This window comes from Plecotus auritus, assembly GCF_963455305.1.
Source record: "Plecotus auritus genome assembly, chromosome: 3".
In the NCBI taxonomy this organism is placed as follows: Eukaryota; Metazoa; Chordata; class Mammalia; order Chiroptera; family Vespertilionidae; genus Plecotus; species Plecotus auritus.
The window spans coordinates 28,839,367-28,857,971 of NC_137772.1; the positions used below are offsets into that span (position 1 = coordinate 28,839,367).

Genomic DNA, 18,605 nt, shown 5'->3' on the forward strand with positions numbered 1-18,605 from the left:
GTATATCTATTATAGGGTTTTGGTTTGTGGTTACCCTAAGATTCATATACAATATATAAGCTATGTTTATAGCAGTCTATTTTAAGTTGATGCTTCCTTAGGTTCAAACACATTCCAAAAGCATTACATTTTTTACTCACATCCCCACAACTATGTTTCATTTTATTTTTATTAATCCTCACTCCGGGGTATTTTTTCCATTGATTTTGTAGAGAGAGTGGAAAGCAGGGAGGGAGAGAAACATTGATGTGAGACATTGATTGGTTGCCTCCCGCACACACCCCAACAGTGGCTGGGGATCAAACCCACAACCCAGGTACATGCCCTTGACCGGGAATCAAACCCGCAACCCTTTAGTGCATGGGCTGGCACTCTAACCAGTGAACTATACCAGCCAGTGCCCCACATTTATGTTTTGACATAATATTTTACATCTTGTACATGTTTGAATTCCTTAGTTTATTATTATATTTACACATGCTCTTACTACTGTTGTCTCTTAACCTTTTTACTAGCTTAATAATTGGGTTGATTTACTATATTTATTAAATGTTTGCCTTTATTAGTAAAAAAAATTTTTTCTGTGTTTTCTTATATTTAGTTTTGGCCTTTTCCTCTTAAAGTCCCTTTAACATTTCTTTCAATGCTGGTCTAGTGGTGATGAACTCCTTTAGCTTTTGCTTGTCTGGGAAACTCTTTAATCTCTTCAATTCTGAAAGATAACTTTGCTGAGTGTATTCTTGCCTGTAGGCTTTTTCTCTTCTGTCACATTGAATACATTGTGCCATTCCTTTCTGGCCTGCAAAGCTTCTGTTAAAAAATCAGCTCATAGCCCTAGCTGGTTTGGCTCTGTGGATAGAGCGTCGGCCTGTGGACTGAGGGGTCCCAGGTTCGATTCTGGTCAAGGGCACATGCCCAGGTTGCGGGCTTAGTCCCCAGTGGGGGGCGTGTGGGAGGCAGCCAGTCAGTGATTCTCTCTCATCATTGATGTTTCTATCTCTCTCTCCCTCTCCCTTCCTCTCTGAAATCAATAAAAACATATTTTTTTAAAAAAATCAGCTCATAGTCTCTTGGGGAATCTCTTGTATATAACTAGCTTCTTTTCTCCCACTGCTTTTAAGATTCTCTTTATCTTGAACTTTCAGCATTTTTATTATGATGTGCCTTGGTAAGGGCTTCTGTGGGTTCATCTTGTTTGGGGTTCTCTGTGCTTCCTGGACTTGGATGTCTGTTTACTTAACCAGGTCGTTGAAGTTTTCAGACATTATGTCCTCAAATAGGTTTTTTGTCCCTTTCTCTCTCTTCTCCTTCTGAGAACCTATGATTTGGATGTTGGTATGCTTGATGTTGGCCCTTAAACTACCTTCCTTTCTTTTTTCTCTTTTGCTGTTCTAATTGGTGATTTCCATGACCGTGTCTTTCATCTCCCTGACTTGTTCTTCTACATCAGCTAATCTGATGTTAATTCCTTATAGTGTAATTTTTATTGCAGTTTTTGTATTGAGTTCTGATTGTTCTTTTTTATATTTCCTATCTTTTTGTTGAAGTTCTCACTGAGCTTGTCTATTCTTCTCCCAAGTTCATTGACACCCTTATAACCAGTGTTTTGAACTCTTTATCTTATTGGTTGCTTGTCTCCAGTTCATTTAGTTCTTTTTCTGGGGTTTTATCCTGTTCTTTCATTTGGAACATATTTTTGTGTCTCCTCATTCTGGCTGTCTGTGTTTGTTTCTGTGGATTAGGCAAAACAGCAACCCCTCCTGGTATTGAAGCAGTGGTCTTGAATAGGAGCTTCCTTTTTGTAAACTCTGAATGCTGGGTGCCTTTGGTAAGCCAGCTGGAGCTAGAGTGGGCTGCTGAGCATTACCGTGGCTGCCATAGTGGCTAGCAGTGGCTGGAGCTGGAACCAGCTAAGATTGAAGTCGTGGGTAGTCCTGGGGTAAAGCTGCACTGGGGCCACCTTGTCCCGGCTGACTGGAGCTACAGTTGTGGCAGGCATTGAGCACAGGAAGTTCTGAGGGCAAGCCACACTGGGGCTTCCTTGGCTGGTCAGTTGGAGCTATAGTTGGAGAGGGCTCAAGCCAAGGGGAGTCCTGGGGGCAAGCCAAGGAGCTGGTGTGGGCCCAGGGCCTGGTGCATCCTCAGACAGCCTTGGCAAACTGGCTAGATACTGGACCATGCTCCCACCGTGAGATTAAAGTGGAAGGGGAGCACAACAGTTGGCGTTCCCCATATTTCCAACAGTGGAAGAGAGTTTCCAAAGCTTCCCTTCTGTTGGCTAATGCTCACTAGACTAAATGTTACCGTGTAGTTGGAAGCTGTGAGGATTAGGCAATTGTGGCATATTGTGTGCAAAGAGGTAAAGGGTAGTATGTGACAGTGGTTGGCAAACTCATTAGTCAACAGAGCGGCAAACCGTGGCTTGCGAGCCGCATGTGGCTCACGAGCCGCCATTTGCCAACCACTGCTCTAGGGTTGTTAAATTGATTTTCTTCTGTTATAATCTAGGTGCCCTTTAAACCACTCTTTTTGCTATGCCCCAGGGCAGGAGAGTCGATGATCCCTCCCTCCTGCAGGTGGTGCATTGGGAGTGGGGTTCCCACATACCATGTCTGAGTTTCTCCTACCCATTTCTGTGTTCTCTCTCTCTCTTTCTCTTTCTCTCTTTCATTTTCTCTTTCTCTCACTTGCTGTGCAAAAGCTGTTCACTTGCCCTCGGTTCTTCAGGGGGAATTGCTCTGTAGGTGTAAATTCAATGGGTTTATGGGAGGTGGTGTGTTCAGTGTCTTTCTGTGCCACCATCTTGGACAGAAGTCTCAAATTGTGGCCAGGTTTTAAAATATGGTTTGGGGAAAGTGGTATTTAGAATTGCCTTACATTTTCATTATAAAGGAAACAGTTTCAGAATACATACTACAATATTATGTTTTCAAGTATTTTAATAATTCAAATGTTTTATCAATACAGTATATCTTAGTATGTTTTGTTATTCTTTATAGTCCAATATAATAGGATGAGTATTAATTTATTTGACTTTTGTCTAGACATTTAAAAAATCTTGGCTTTGCCACTTATTAGCTGTGTAAATTTGGGCATACCTGTCTACTATAAGATGGTCTAATAGTATTATCTACCTTCTAGAATTTTAAAGGAATATTAAATGAGTTAATATATGTAAAGTACTGAGAATACTGCCTGGCACATAGATGCTATGTAAGATTTAGCTGTTATTACTTTTCTAGAGAAAGAAATAAGAGAAAGAAGTGAGATGAAAATATTAGAAAGCCAAACCAAGGTTTTATGTTTGTCTACCTAGAACAGATAAGAGAATCAACTGATAAGTTCTTAAAACCAATAGACATTTAACGGGGAGAAGTAACTGTAAAAAGTTTGCATTGATCATAAGCTTTTCTAGCAATAACTAGTTGATATCATCAGGAAAAACTTCTATATAATAAGTACTTAAATTTTTTTAAAAAGTACAATAGTCCATCTTATCTACAGTTTCACTTTCTGCAGTTTGAGCTACCCATGGTCAGCAGCAGTCCAAAAATGTTAAATGGAAAATTCCAGAAATCAGTAATTAATCACTTTTAAATTGTACACTATTTTGAGTAGTAGGATGCTACCTGGGACATGAATCATCCCTTTGCCAGGGTATCCACCCTGTGTACTAGTACACTACCCACCCATTACTCACTTAGTAGGCATCTCAGTTATCAGATCAGCTGTCGCAATATTGCAGTGCTTGTGTTCAGGTAACCCTTATTTTACTTAATAATGGCCCCAAAATGCAACAGTAGTGATGCTGGCAATTGGGATATGCCAAAGAAAAGCTGAAAGTGTTTTCTTTAAGTGAAAAGGTATTTATGCATAGGAAATAACATAGTCTGTGTAGGTTTTGGCACTATTCACAGTTTCAGGGTCTTGGAATGTATCCACCATGGATAAGTGGTGACTACTGTAATATTAGGGACTCATAAGACAAAAACTTGTAAATTATACATTAATAATATTTTAATATATGGAGACAGATAACATTTTTACATGTTTTTCATGGACTTTTGTAAGAATGTCATTTTCTGTTAAATTGTTAACATACTTTGAACTTGATTCCAATTTGAATTTTATGTAGAAGTGTTAATGAACAAGAGATTCCCAGAACATTTTGAGAACAAAGTTTAATGACGGAGTACTTCCCCTATTCAATGTTGAAATATGTTATAAACCTATACTATGTAAAGGTTTGGTACTGGTGCAGCAAGTTACAGACAAACCAATAACACAAATGAAGATCCAGAAACCCAAGTGTATGTAAAAAGTCTATAACACTATAAAGGTGGTATTTTTCTAATCAATAGAGAAAGGTTAAATTATTTGTTTTAAATAGTTTGCGGACAGTTGTTAAATATTGTGGAAGGAAAAGTTAGATTCTTATATTACATTATATACCAAAATGAATTCCAGGGAAATTGAGAATTTTAATGTTTAAAATGAAACCGTATAAATACTAAAAGACTATATAGGATTAAAATGACAAAAACCTTTCTAATATACTAAAAGTGGAAATTATATAGTATAAGATTTATCACTTGAATTACATAAAAACCAACTAATTTCAGTACATTAAATACATAAAGATTATTAAAAGTAAATAGTGATAAATATTGGTGACATTAGAGACAAAGAATCTTATAAATCCACATGAGGGATTTATATTAAGTAAAACAAATTAAGAAGTAAAAACAGTATTATCCACATTTTGGGAGATAAAAAGACCTGAATAGAAATCAGACTGGAGGATGTATTCTAGAAGTGTTAATAGTAGTTGTCTATTTAGAATAATACATGATTTTTATCTTTTTTGCTTCTCTGTATTCTGTAAATTTTCAACAAAGAATATAAATTTTATAATTAAAAATAAATATTTAAATAAATTATATCTTCTATATTTTGAGAAGTATTACTTGATGTCTAAATTTCTAAATAAAGAAACGGTAATTAGTTTTTATCTTTTCACTAGCCTCGGAACATTGGAATCCATTTTTTAGGATAATGAAAACTTAGAATTATAGTTCATGGTCACAAAAGTAGGAGACAAATTTCAGGAAGAGTTTATTCTCATGCTTTTTATTTCTGTTTACTAAGGAGAATTATTAGACAGTAAATAGTACTCTCTTGGTTTATTTTGTTTTGGTTACAGACTAGAAGCAGCCAAAGATGATTATCGAATACGCTGTGAAGAGTTAGAAAAGGAAATCTCTGAACTTCGGCAGCAGAATGATGAACTAACCACTTTGGCAGATGATGCTCAGTCTCTAAAAGATGAAATAGATGTTCTTAGGTAAACAATCTTCCCATCTTTGTACAGTGCCAGACCTGTCATCACCCAGAACAGTTCTTCCACCAATGTTACAAGCTCTAGGATCTCTGGGCATAGTAGGATGTTTAAGAGGCGGGCCACCTGGATTTAGATCTCAGTGTCATCATTTATTTAACTTCCATGTAACCATTTTCTCATCTGTAACATGAAAATAATACACACACATACCTCAGATTTACATGTGGAGTTAGGTGAGTTTATATTTGTAAACACTTGGAACAGCCTGGCAAATAAGTGCTATATAAATGTTTGTCAATAGAAACTAATCTCTGACCATTACTTTATACTTGTATATCTCTGGAGCTTTTCTTATTACTACTCCTTTTCTTTAATTTTGAGTCCTGCAGTCACTTGGTCTTCCTTTTTCTCAAATACTGTCATATCTCACAAGGCTTCATCTCCTTGATGGACCTTTTTATCTTCACCTCAATTATTTGCTCACTAGGCACCTCACTCCCTATCACTTCATTTTTCCACCTTTGCCATTCTTGTATAATCCATCCTCTGTTGGATCATTCTCACCATCTATAGTTTACACTTTTGCTCTGAATACTGAGGACAAATAGAGAAATTCACATAGTGATACAGTTTTGTCCTACTACAAATTAATAAGCTTACTCTTCACTGGTTTCTTACCACTGGCCCACCATTCTGCTGCTTATCAGTAGATGGCTCTGTCTCCCATTTCTCTCCTAGGTATGACATATTTTCATAACTCTTCCCACCTGCATGCCTATCGCTCCCCACCTCTCTCATGCCTTAGGCTCAGTGGATAACATTGTCTCCTGCTGCATGGAGGAAAGAGGCCATGAACTGTGGAGCTCTCCATGTCCTATATCTCCTGCACCTCCTGAATTCCCTGCATTCCCACTAATCTTTTCTGCTTCTAGAAGATAGACTTGTTATTCTTCCTCCTGTCCAGTGCTAATTTCTTCTTCAGTGCTCCAGGTCTCAATGCTTCTTGCTTACACAGGGACTGTGTTACATGATTATCATTTCTCTTTACATTTGAATCTTCCTCTTTAGCATATATGTACATTTAGGTCTCTCTCATCTTAGAAAAAGGGAGAGACTTACTACTCTCTCCTTCCCTCCAGAACAAATTTAGATTATACAGGGTAAAATTTATGTTCTCTCCTTAATCCCCTAAAATTTGCCCCCACCTGCCCCAACTACTCCACTGAAACAGCTGTTCTAATTGCCAAATCATATGGACACTACACAATTTATTTTGCTTTTTCTACCACTGCATGTGTGTCTGCTGGCTACCACCCCAACTTTTCTACATATAGACTTGCTTTCCTTAAATTATGTAACTTTTGTCATTATAATTTTTGCTGTAATTTGGTTATATTTTTTAACCTGAGCAAAAAAAATTAACCTGGAATTATCTTTGGTCTTATAATTTGATTAGAATGTGTTATTATCTCACAATCCCTCTTGTTTTAGCACTATCTAAAACAGCTATATAACTGTGAATATGTTTCTGATTTCCCATCTTATTCTAGACATTCTTCTGATAAAGTGTCTAAACTAGAGGGCCAAGTGGAATCATATAAAAAGAAGCTAGAAGACCTTGGTGACTTGAGACGGCAGGTTAAACTCTTAGAAGAGAAGAATACTATGTATATGCAGAACACTGTCAGTCTAGAGGAAGAGTTAAGAAAAGCCAATGCGGCTCGAAGTCAACTTGAGACATATAAGAGACAGGTAAAAGCATCGTAACAGTTTCCTGTGACATTTTCAAGCAGGTTCTCCGTTAGAACCCTGGCTTATCAAAAGCGACTGACTTTTGCTTTTATGGTGTTCTGATTTTTACCTATGAAATTTAGTTCTCCAAAATCTACTGACTTTTGCTTTTATGGTGTTCTGATTTTTACCTGTGAAACTTAGTTCTTCTCCAGAGCTTATTGACTGGTGTCTATGGCAGATCCTTTTATTGCTCTTCATTTTTAAATTTATTATATAATACTTAAATACGCAAAAGTAAAAAAAGAATACATTGTGTCCATGCTTAAAAAATAAAACATGCTCTTCCCCTCATTATAGTAACCACTATGCTGTTTGTGGTTTCCTTCCTATGCATCGCTCTATTCTAGCTATTTTTCAACCTTTTGCATCTCGCGGCACGCATAAAGTAATTGTTAAAATTCTGTGGCACACCAAAAAATATATTTTTTGTTGATCTGACCAAAAAAAAGTTATAATTTTGATTCATTCACACCGGACGGTTTTTGTTGTGTTGGCTGTTGTCAATTTTTTATTTGACAATCTAAGGGGAAAAAAGTCAGTGCCCCGTACTACATAGTCAAGTATTGCATGTTTTAAAAATTCTTGGGGCACACCGGTGTGCTGCGGCACACCAGTAGAAAATCACTGCTCTGGTCTTTGTTTTGGTTAATCCTCACCCGAGGACATTTTTTCCGTTGATTTTTTAAGAGAGGGAGGGAGGGGGAGAGAGAGACAGAGGGAAACATCACACATCGATTAGTTACCTCTAGCATTAGCCCCAACCGGGGCTGGGGATCAAACCTGCAACCCAGGTATGTGCCCTTGATTGGAGATTGAACCCCAGACCCTTCAGTGCTCGGGGAACATGCTAACTATTGAGCAACACTGGCCAGGGCACTGCTGCTCTATTCTTTTGCTGCATATGTATATTTATTCATATGTATGTAGATAAAATTTATAGCATTTTGACACGTTTTAAGGCTATACAGGGCAAAGGAGGTTTACAGTTGTGAGTATGCAAGACAGTTTATTCTTGTATTATTTATTAGCTAGAGGCCCGATGCACGAAATTAATGCAAGAGTAGGCCTTCCTTCCCCTGACTGCTGACACCTGCTTCCCCCCGGCACCCAGGACCCAGGCTTCCCTTCGGCCGCCAGCAGGGACCCAGGACCCGGGCTTCCCTCCGGCTGCCGACAGGCACCCGGGACCTGGGCTTCCCTCTGGCTGCCAGCAGGAACCCAGGACCCAGGCTTTCCTCGCAGCCCCAGCTTCATCTGAAAGGTCGTCCGGAAGGATGTCCAGTCTAATTAGCATATTATGCTTTTATTATTATAGATTATTATATTAATTTCCATACAAACAAATATAAACCTGCTTTTGCTCCCACCTTGTATAAATTATAAACTGAAAGAACTCTACATAATTTACTTTTGTTCAGTAGTATATTTGTGAGTTTTGTTTATGTTGATAGGTACATAGCTTTCTCCCATTCATTTGTACTGCTATATAGTGTCTTATTAAATGACTATACCATAATTTACCCATTTTCCTGTTGAAGGACAGATAGAATGTTTCAACTTTTTATTTTTTTTATAAGAAATGCCACTGTGAATAAATAGTATTGAACATTACCTCTTTTTTATATATGTGAAAGTTTTACAACTGTATGGAATTTCTTCCATAGGATATGTTCATTTAACTAGATACTTCCCAATTATTCTCCAAAGTGATTGTATTATCAGCAAGAAGTTTGCATGATTTTTTTCCCCTCCACATCATCACTAACAATAATACTATCAAACTTCAAATTTTGACAATTGGATAGGTATGAAATGGTCTCTTTATACTTATACTTTGTTTTGCATTACCCTAATTACAAATATATTTACTGATCACATTTCTTTTGTGAATTGTCTATTTTTATCTTAGAATCATTCTAAAAATTGGATTATTTTCTTATTGATTACTGAAAGTTCTTTATATGTTCTTGATATTGATCTTTTTATACATGTAATATTTCCTACCAATCTGTGACCTATCCTTTTTACATTTTTTGAGATTGTTAATTTTATTATAATGAATTTTAAGTATCTTTTACTTTATGATTAGTGTTTGTTATGCCTTGTTTAAGAAATCACTTCCTACAAAAGGACGTAAGACTAATCTCTATTTTCTTAACAAAGATTTAAAGTTTGTTTTGCACATTTATGTCGTTAAGCCACATTTTTGTGTAGGGTGAAAGGTTAGGGTACTTTGTCTGGACAAGCAGTCAACCTAGCAGCACTTACTAATCATTTCTTCCACAGTGGCCTACAAGTCTAACTTACCATATACCTGAATTTCCATGTTATATGTGGGTTTGTTTCTGGGCACTCTCACTTTATTGGTCTATTTGTCTATTCTTACACCAGTACCTCATGGTCTTATTATCTGTAGATTTTTAGTAGCTTTGATATTTGGTATTACAGCACCTTGCTCTTTTTCAAAATTGTCTATTCTTAGACCTTTTCTTTCCCTCTATACCCAAAACTTTTGGGAATTGGAATTACATTGATTCTGTTGATTATTGTAGAGGATAAATGAAATCTTTGACAATAATATTCCTATCAGTGAATATAATATCTTTCCATTCAGTTTTATGCTTCTAAATATCATGCACATATTTTGTTATATTTACTTTTGGTATTTTATGTACTTGGTTTTTAAGAAAGTATACCATTTTCAGCTTGCTGCTCATTTATCTGGTTGAAGTTGATTTTTATACACTGATTTTGCAACCTTACCAAATTTTCATATTACTTCTAGAATTGTCTGCTGTATCTTTTGCCAAAATTGATGTAAAATAAAAGCCGCTTTCTTTCTACTCTATACTCTCTTTTTCTTTTTAATCAGCATGTCTGACTTTTAATACTATTTTAAATAAAAGCAATACTAGTAGACAACCATTTTTGTTGATTTTATACAGCATGCTTTAAACATTTTACCAGTATAAGGATTACTATAGTTTTCTGTAGCCACCTTTTACTAGGATAAAGGAATCCACTGCATTTCTAATTTGCTCAGGCTGTCTGTCTTAAATGGATGTTGAATTTAATCATCAACTTTTCCTGAGAGACTCCTATGGTGCTTCTCCTCTCTATTAATGTGACAAATTATATTACTGGATTTTTCTAAGCCATCTTTGCATTCCTGAGATAAACTTAGTTTGGTCACTGTGGATTTATTTGTTGTTTTCACATTGCTAGATTTGCTTTGTTAGTTTTACTTAGAATATTTTGCCTCAATGATTCACTTGAACTTTTCTATTTAACACTTTCCTTATCTCATTTTCGCATCAGAATTGTACTAGCTTAATAAAATAAGTTGGAGAAGTTTTAGTAGAACAGCCCTTGCAGGTATTTTTGGTGGATACATTTTCCCCCTCATTTTATTATGACATTTTTAACATATAACAAGGTTTAAAGAATTAATGAGCTTGAGTGTGAACTGATAAATAAATGTAAATGGAAATTACAAATGAGATGAAATGACCTAATTAGAGTCCAAAGGAGAGAACAAGAATTATAGAAAGACATTATTTGAAGGAAAGAATGGCTAAACATTTTTCAGAACTAATGGAGGACATCAGATTTAGTGTTAACAATGAATTACAAAGTCAATAAAAAGATAATCTACACCTAGCAATACTGTAGAGAAATTCTATAAAACACAAATTCTGTTTCCCATCTAAAGCTTAATATGCTATTTCATTGATAATATTTTTCTTTCTAAAAATTGTCTTTAGATGCACTTTCAAACCAGCCTGATCATTTTTAATGGTCTCTTATTCCTTTCATAATTTACATTTCCTTCTTTATCTTTAAAGCAGTGGTTCTCAACCTTTCTAATGCCGCGGCCCTTTAATACAGTTCCTCATGTTGTGGTGACCCCCAACCATAAAATTATTTTCGTTGCTACTTCAGAACTGTAATTTTGCTACTGTTAAGAATCATAATGTAAATATCTGTGTTTTGTAATGTAATGTTATCTGTGTTATTGTAATGTAAAAATCTCTACAGCAGCGGTTCTCAACCTGTGGGTCACGACCCACAGGTTGAGAACCGCTAGCAGGGTCGCCTAAGACCATTGGAAAACACAGATATTTACATTACGATTCTTAACAGTAGCAAAATTACAGTTCTGAAGTAGCAACGAAAATAATTTTATAGGTTGAGAACCACTGCTTTAAAGTATTAAATCTAGTACTTTATATCTGATAATTACAATCTAAAATCCTTGGCGGTCTTATTCTACCATTTTGTTGTTGTTGTTATTGTTATTAATGTTTTTCTGCTGATCGTTGTTGGTAGTGGCTTACTGCTTTTAGATCTTTGTTCTTTAGTGTGGCTCATCTTTATCTTGGGGAATACTGGAGGGCCTGGTTTGAGGTGGTATTCCTCCAGACAGTTGCTTATGTCAGACTTTCCACAACATTTACTAAACAGGACTATTTTAAATTAATTGATTGGCTTAATATTTGCCAGACAAGGCATGTGGCAACATTTTTAAACACAAATCCTGTATTAGCATGTATTGCATGTTTTCAAGTTATACTTTTTCAAACTAGGAGCATTCACTTTAAGAAAGGCAAGTTTCCCTATTGATTTTTCCAGCTGATAGATTTTTTCTTCACCCACCTATTTACTGACTCATCTTTTGAGTCCAAGGTGGTTTAACAGCCATCTGTCTCCGATTAAATTCAAAGCTCTGGATTCCTGGTTTTGGTCATTTGTACCTCTTGGCTTCTACATGTAATTCCCACTCCTGTTTCAGCAAGTGAGGATTTCACTTACTTTCTTGTAAGCTTACCTACACAATTGGATTTTTTTCCCTTCTAGCATTTCTTTGGCTTTATGTTAAAAGGATTTTAGACTATAAAGTTATCTGTATTACAAGAAATAGAAGTTCCATGTTTTTCATCATTTTGAATATTGTTACTCTAGATCAGGGATAGGGAACCTTTTTTCTGCCAAGGGCCATTTAGATATGTATAACATCGTTTGCTTAATATAAATTTATGTTGTTATGAAAAAAGCTCCTAGATTTATTGCATTTCAAGTCCCACCTGCGGTTGCCTTGGCAGGGCCTGACCAAGTGATTTCACAGGCGTTATGTGGCCAGTGGGCCTGACATTCCCCACCCTTGCTTTAGATTTCAGAACTTAGTCGCAGATTTTTGTTGCTAGTTCTCTCCATTCAGTTAGCTGCTGTATCATACACATTTTTAAAAAATATATTTGTGGGGAAGGGATTTTTGTACAAGAAAATAATGATAATTTCTAATGTTTGAGATTATAAAAATTAATGGTATCTTTCTGTATCAGGTAGTAGAACTGCAAAATAGATTATCTGAAGAATCGAAGAAAGCAGATAAATTAGATTTTGAATATAAGCGGTTAAAAGAAAAAGTTGATAGTCTTCAAAAAGAAAAGGATGTGAGTATATATATTAGGGATTTTGGTTTTGAGCACTATTAATATTAAAACGGATATTTAATTCATGCTTTGTTGTTAATTCCTTCTATTTTTAAGTTTAAAAATTCGAGATCCTATTTATTTTTAAATTTAAACTTAAGATTCACATGTATATTTCAGAAATAGATATAAAAGATTAAAAGAATATTTTTACTTCTAATTTTTGTGTATTCTAATATGTTTTATATTGTTTTGCTCATACCTTTTTGTAAATTTATGTAGAATTTTTGTTTTCTGTATGATTATTATAGAAGATACAATTCTTTTGGTTGTTATCCAGCTTTTTGAATCCTTTAAAAATATTTTCTCTATCATGATTTTGATTGTTTAAATTGTTTGATTTTTTTGTGTTTAGTGAAAATAATGTTATATACATAATCAGGTACTTGTTGGTAAGGATGGTGTAGACAGTTGTGTTTTTTATGTTTAACTGTGGATAGCATATTGCCTTGCACATTGTAGATATTCAGTACTGTTAAGTGAGAAAAAATTATTGTAATCTTTTACCTTCCGTGATGCTTTCATAGAAGATCAAAACATCCATGTTCCCTACTGTTTATCATTTTATTAGGGAAGGCAAAGACCACTAATGAATAAATTCATAAAACCTCCGCTAACTTTTCCTTATTTTTAATCTCTCCAGAGGTTACGAACAGAAAGGGATTCTCTGAAGGAAACCATTGAAGAGCTTCGTTGTGTACAGGCTCAAGAAGGGCAGCTCACAACTCAAGGTAAAACCATTTCAGTAGACTAAGCAAGATTACTTATTTCTAACACAGTATCAGTATAAATACTAGATTCATTTAAGATGATAGGACCAATAGATGAAAATGAAAAATTGGTGAAGAGGCCAATTGAAGTGGAAAATTGTACAGATTTTAAACTGTTACCCAGATATTGTGACAGAAAGTCTATAGTTATGGGGTCAAATTTACTTGCCTACTTTATATTTTAATTATATTTAAATATTTTATTTTATTAGGTCAAAAGTATAAACATGTGTTAAGTCATCTCTGTTAATAATAAATCTAGAAAGTCTTATTCTGGAAAGGTCCTCATAACCTCTTTAAAAATATATCAAATTTACCCTAGCCAGTTTGGCGCAGTGGTTGGAGCGTTAGCCCACTGATTGAGGGGTTTTGGGTGAAGGGCACAACCAATCGATGTGTCTCTCTCACATCAGTGTTTTTTTCTCTCTGTCTCTCCCCCTCCCTTGCACACTCTAAATATCAATAGAAAAAGATATCCTCGGGTGAGGATTAACAAAATATCTTATATAATAAAGAGATAATATGCAAATTGATCCTCATGCCCTCGCACAAGATGGCTGCCCCCATGTGGTCAAAGATGGCCGGCAGCGGAGGGTAGTTGTGGGCGATCAGGCCAGCAGGGGAGGGCAGTTGGGGGCGACCAGGCTGGCAGGGGAGGGCAGTTGGGGGTTACTGGGCCAGCAGGGGAGCAATTAGGCATTGATCAGGCTGGCAGTGGAGTGGTTAGGGGGTGATCAGGCTAGCAGGCAGGCGAGCATTTGAGAGCCAGCAGTCCCAGATTGTGAGAGGGATGTCTGACATTGGAGAGGGTGCAGACTGGGCTGAGGGACAGCCCCCGCCCAGTGCACGAATTTTGTGCACCAGGCCTCTATCTGTATATGTGTGTTATCCTATCTAATAAAAGGGAAGCATGCAAGCCCTAACTGGTTTGGCTCAGTGGATAGAGCGTCAGCCTGTGGACTGAAGGGTCCCGGGTTCGATTCCGGTCAAGGGCATGTACCTTGGTTGCGGGCACATCCCCAGTGGGGGGTGTGCAGGAGGCAGGTGATCAATGTTTCTCTCTCATCGATGTTTCTGACTCTCTATCTCTCTCCCTTCCTCTCTGTAAAAAATCAATAAAATATATTTTTAAAAAATTTAAAAAAAAAGGGAAGCATGCAAATTGACCGTACCTCCGCTACGCCTACCAGCCAATCATACTGAGTATACAAAGTAACCCAACCAAGATGGTGGCGGCCACAGAGCTGGAGCAAGCAGGAGGCTTGGGTTGCCCCCGGCGATGGAGGAAGCCAAGCTTCCCTCCCGCCCTGGCCAGCCCTGGTCTCCACTCAAGGCTACAAAGTTTCAATTATAGAAGATAAATAAATCCCAGATACCTGCTTCCAGCTGGCCCTGGCCTCCGCTCAAGGAGGCACTGAAAAAAAAAAAGAAAAGATGGAGGGGCTGGGAGCTTGGGTTGTTGGGGCCGTGGCCAGCATGCAAACAGCCATCAGCCCCTCACCCAGGCTAGCCAGGCACCCCAGTGGGACCCGCCCACCCTGAAGGGGCTGTGGCCAGCCTGCAAACAGCCATCAGCCCCTCACCCAGGCTGGCCAGGCACCCCAGCGGCACCCCCACCCTGATCCCGGACACCCTTCAGGGCAAACCATCCGGCCCCCACCCATGCACCAGGCCTCTATCTATACTAATAAAGGGTAATATGCTAATTAGACTGGGAGACCTTCCAGGAGACCTTCTGGACATTCTGGACAAAGCCATGGTGGCAGGGCCAAGGTAGAGGCGGTTAGAGGCCAAGAGGGGCGGGCAGTTTTGGGTGATCAGGCCAGGATGGGACGGCAGTTGTGGGTGATCAGGCTGGTGGGGGGCAGGGACGTTGGGGGTAAGCAGAGCAGCAGGGGGGCCAGTTGGGGGTGAGCAGGCCAGCAGGGGAGGCAGTTGGGGGTGAGCACACTGGCATGGGGGGCATTCAGGGGTGATCAGGCTGGTGGGGGGGCATTTGGGGGTGAGCAGGCCAGCAGTGGGGGGGCATTTGGGGGTGAGCAGGCTGGCAGGCAGAGTAGTTAGGGCCAATCAGGCAGGCAGGCAGGCAGGTGAACGGTTAGGAGCCAGCAGTCCCGATTGCAAGAGGGATGTCCAACTGCCGGTTTAGGCCCGATCCCTGTAAACCGGCAGTAGGACATCCTTTGAGGGGTCCCAGATTGGAGAGGGTGCAGGCCGGGCTGAGGAACACCCCACCCCCACCTCCCACCCCCCTGGGCACGAATTTCATGCACCGGACCACTAGTATATATATCAAACTAATTCAGTGATTTGTTTTTCATCTGATATGTGGAGTTGATATCAATTTTAAGGGACTTTTTTTTTAAATCCTCACCTGAGGATATGCCTATTTATTTTAGAGAGAGAAGAAGGGAGAGGGAGAGAGAGAGAGAGAGAGAGAGAGAGAGCGAGCGAGCAATGGGAGAGAATGGGAGAGAGAAACATCAATTGGATGCCTCCCATACCCACCCCAACAGGAAATAGAACCCACAACCTAGATTATGTGCCCTGACCAGGAATCAAACCCACAACCTTTCAGTGTAAGGGACAACACTCCAACCAACTGAGTCACCTGGCCAGGGTTTAAGGGACTTTTACCTAAAGAGAAAAGTGCTCTTATCACAGGAAATCATTTAAGACTTTATATTGTTAAGATGATAGTACTGCTGATAGCAGTTTACAGATTCAGTGCAATCCTTATTAAATTACCAACAGCATTTTTTTCAGAAATAGGAAAACCCACCCTAAAATTCATATGGAATCCCAAGGAATCCTGAATAGCCAAAACAATCTTGAAAAAAAGAAAAAGTTGTGAGACTCATGACTTCTTGATTTCAAAACGTAGTATTAAGTTAGTAATCAAAACAGCGTGCTACAGGCATAAAGACAGGCATATATAGACCAATGGAACAGAAAAGAGTGCCCAGAAATAAATCCTCACATTGTGGTCAATTGATTTTCAATAAGAGTGTCAAGACCATTCAATGGAGCAAAGGAAAATCTTCTCAAAAAATTGTGCTGGAAAAACTGGATATCCACGACCAAAAGCATGAAGTTGGACCCTTATACCATATACAAAATTGAACTCAAAATGAGTCAAAGACCTAAATGTGAGGACTAAAACTATAAAACCTTTAGAAGAAAATATAGAGGAAAATTGTCGTGACATTGGATTTGGCAGTGATTCCTTGAAATTGATACCAAAAAACGCAGGCATCAAAAGAAATAATAGATTAATGGGGCTTCATCAAAATTAAAAACTTTTGTGTATCAAAGGACATTATAACAGAGTGAAAAGTCAACCCACATAATGGAAGAAAATATTTGCAAATCATATATCTACTAAGTGATTGATATACAGAATATATAAAAAACTTCTACAACTCAATAACAATAAAAAACAGCTCAGTTTACAAAGGGGCATAGGTACTGAATAGGCTTTTCTCCAAAGATATACAGATATCAAAAAAGTACATGAAGAGATGCTGAAGATCAGTAGTCATTAGAGATATGCAAATCAAAATCACAATGAGATACCACTTTGCAAACATTTGGTTGGCTATAAACAAAAAGGAAACTAACAATTGTTGGGGAGGGTGGGGAGAAATTGGAAATCTCTTGTGTGGCTGATGAATGTAAAATTAATAAGGGCAGCCACTGTGGAAGACTTTGGTGGTTCTTCAAAAAGTTAAAACATGCCCTGACCAGTTTGGCTCAGTGGATGGAGCATCGGCCTGCGGACTTGAGGGTCCCAGGTTCAATTCCGGTCAGGGGCATGTACCTTGGTGGCTCAGTGGATAGAGTATTGGCCTGGGGACTGAGGGGTCCCCGGTTCGATTCTGGTCAAGGGCACATGCCCGGGTTGTGGGCTCAATCCCCAGTAGGGGGCATGCAGGAGGCAGCCGATCAATGATTCTCTCTCAGCATTGATGTTTCTATCTCTCCCTTCCTCTCCCAAATCAATAAAAATATACTTTAAAAATAATAGGAAGAACCAAGATGCGGGCATAGGTAAATGCCTGTACTTGCCCCATCCCACAACCACATGAAAATTACAACTAAAATACAGAACAACTATCATCCAGAACCGTAGGAAAGCTGGCTGAGTGGAAGTACTACAACTAGAGAGGTGAAGAAGAAAGCACACTGAGACTGGTAGGAGGTGCAGAGGTGCAGAATGGGCTGGTAGGGAGATCGCCTCTGGAGGCCACCTGGAGGAGCAAGGAGTCCCAGCCCCACACCAGACCCCCAGCCCAGGGTCCCAGAGCTGGGGAAAGAAGTCCCTGTGGGCTGTAAGAATTACAGACTAAAAACCAGTGCGGATTGGGTGCTGAGTGACACACAGGCTGCTGGATACCCACTTGCTCCTCTTAAAAGGCTGGCCCTGCGAACTGAATTTACAAGCTCTCACTTCCTCTCAGCTCCAGTGCCGGGTGAGGCTCTAGGGGACTCAGACACGTGTGAGGAGAAACTGGACTATCTGGCATCAGAGCAGGAACTCGGGGGCGGCTTTCTTCCAGATGGAGGTACTCGCAGCGGTCATTGTTCCCATGCTGAGACCTCCCTGGTGCAGGGCTGACTGGCAGCCATTTCTGTTCACTCTGCCCTGGAGATTCCCTGAGACCTCTCCCCACCCAATTTATAACCCCAACCAAGCTGTGTGCAGCAGCTTTTGCATATGAATGGCCTGTTCTTTCTCAGCCTAAAACCTGTCAAACAAGCTGCAGCTGGGTCAGGGAGCCCCAAAGCTATCAATAAAAGGCCTGAGGCTGGCACCAGCACCAGCCTGCCTTGATTCACAGCTGGGCCTTGCATGGGTATTTCCAAACCCGAAACAAAGAGGAGGAATCTGCAGATCACTCTGTAGCTCCTGCTGGGTGGCCCCAGGCAATGGCTGATTTTGCACCTCCCTGGATACCCAAGAGCCAGTGTACCCAGTGGTCAGTGTGAGCCCATACCAGATTACAACTATTCACATCCGTAAGCGACACACTCAAGGGGTAGACTCAGTGAGCACCAAAGCCCCACTGAAGCAAGTCCTGCTCCATAAGGGTGTCTCCTGCACAGCAGCTCTCCCACTGTAGTTGCAGCTGGTCCCCACAGCCAATTGGCCTGAAGATCAATTCCTCACAGTGACACTAAGAGCAATCAAGGCTCAACTATAATACT

The 18,605-nt window shown here is 39.0% G+C and overlaps 1 protein-coding gene across 1 annotated transcript in view; it reads left to right on the top strand.

Moving 5' to 3' along the window:
* The window catches only part of HOOK3 (hook microtubule tethering protein 3), a 95,688-nt gene that overhangs the window by 43,071 nt on the left and 34,012 nt on the right, over nt 1–18,605 (top strand). Inside the window, exons 10-13 of the mRNA XM_080659325.1 lie at nt 5,204–5,344; nt 6,892–7,093; nt 12,478–12,588; nt 13,271–13,358. Coding sequence (XP_080515451.1) covers nt 5,204–5,344; nt 6,892–7,093; nt 12,478–12,588; nt 13,271–13,358 — 542 coding nt within the window. The remainder of the gene's footprint in view (nt 1–5,203; nt 5,345–6,891; nt 7,094–12,477; nt 12,589–13,270; nt 13,359–18,605) is intronic.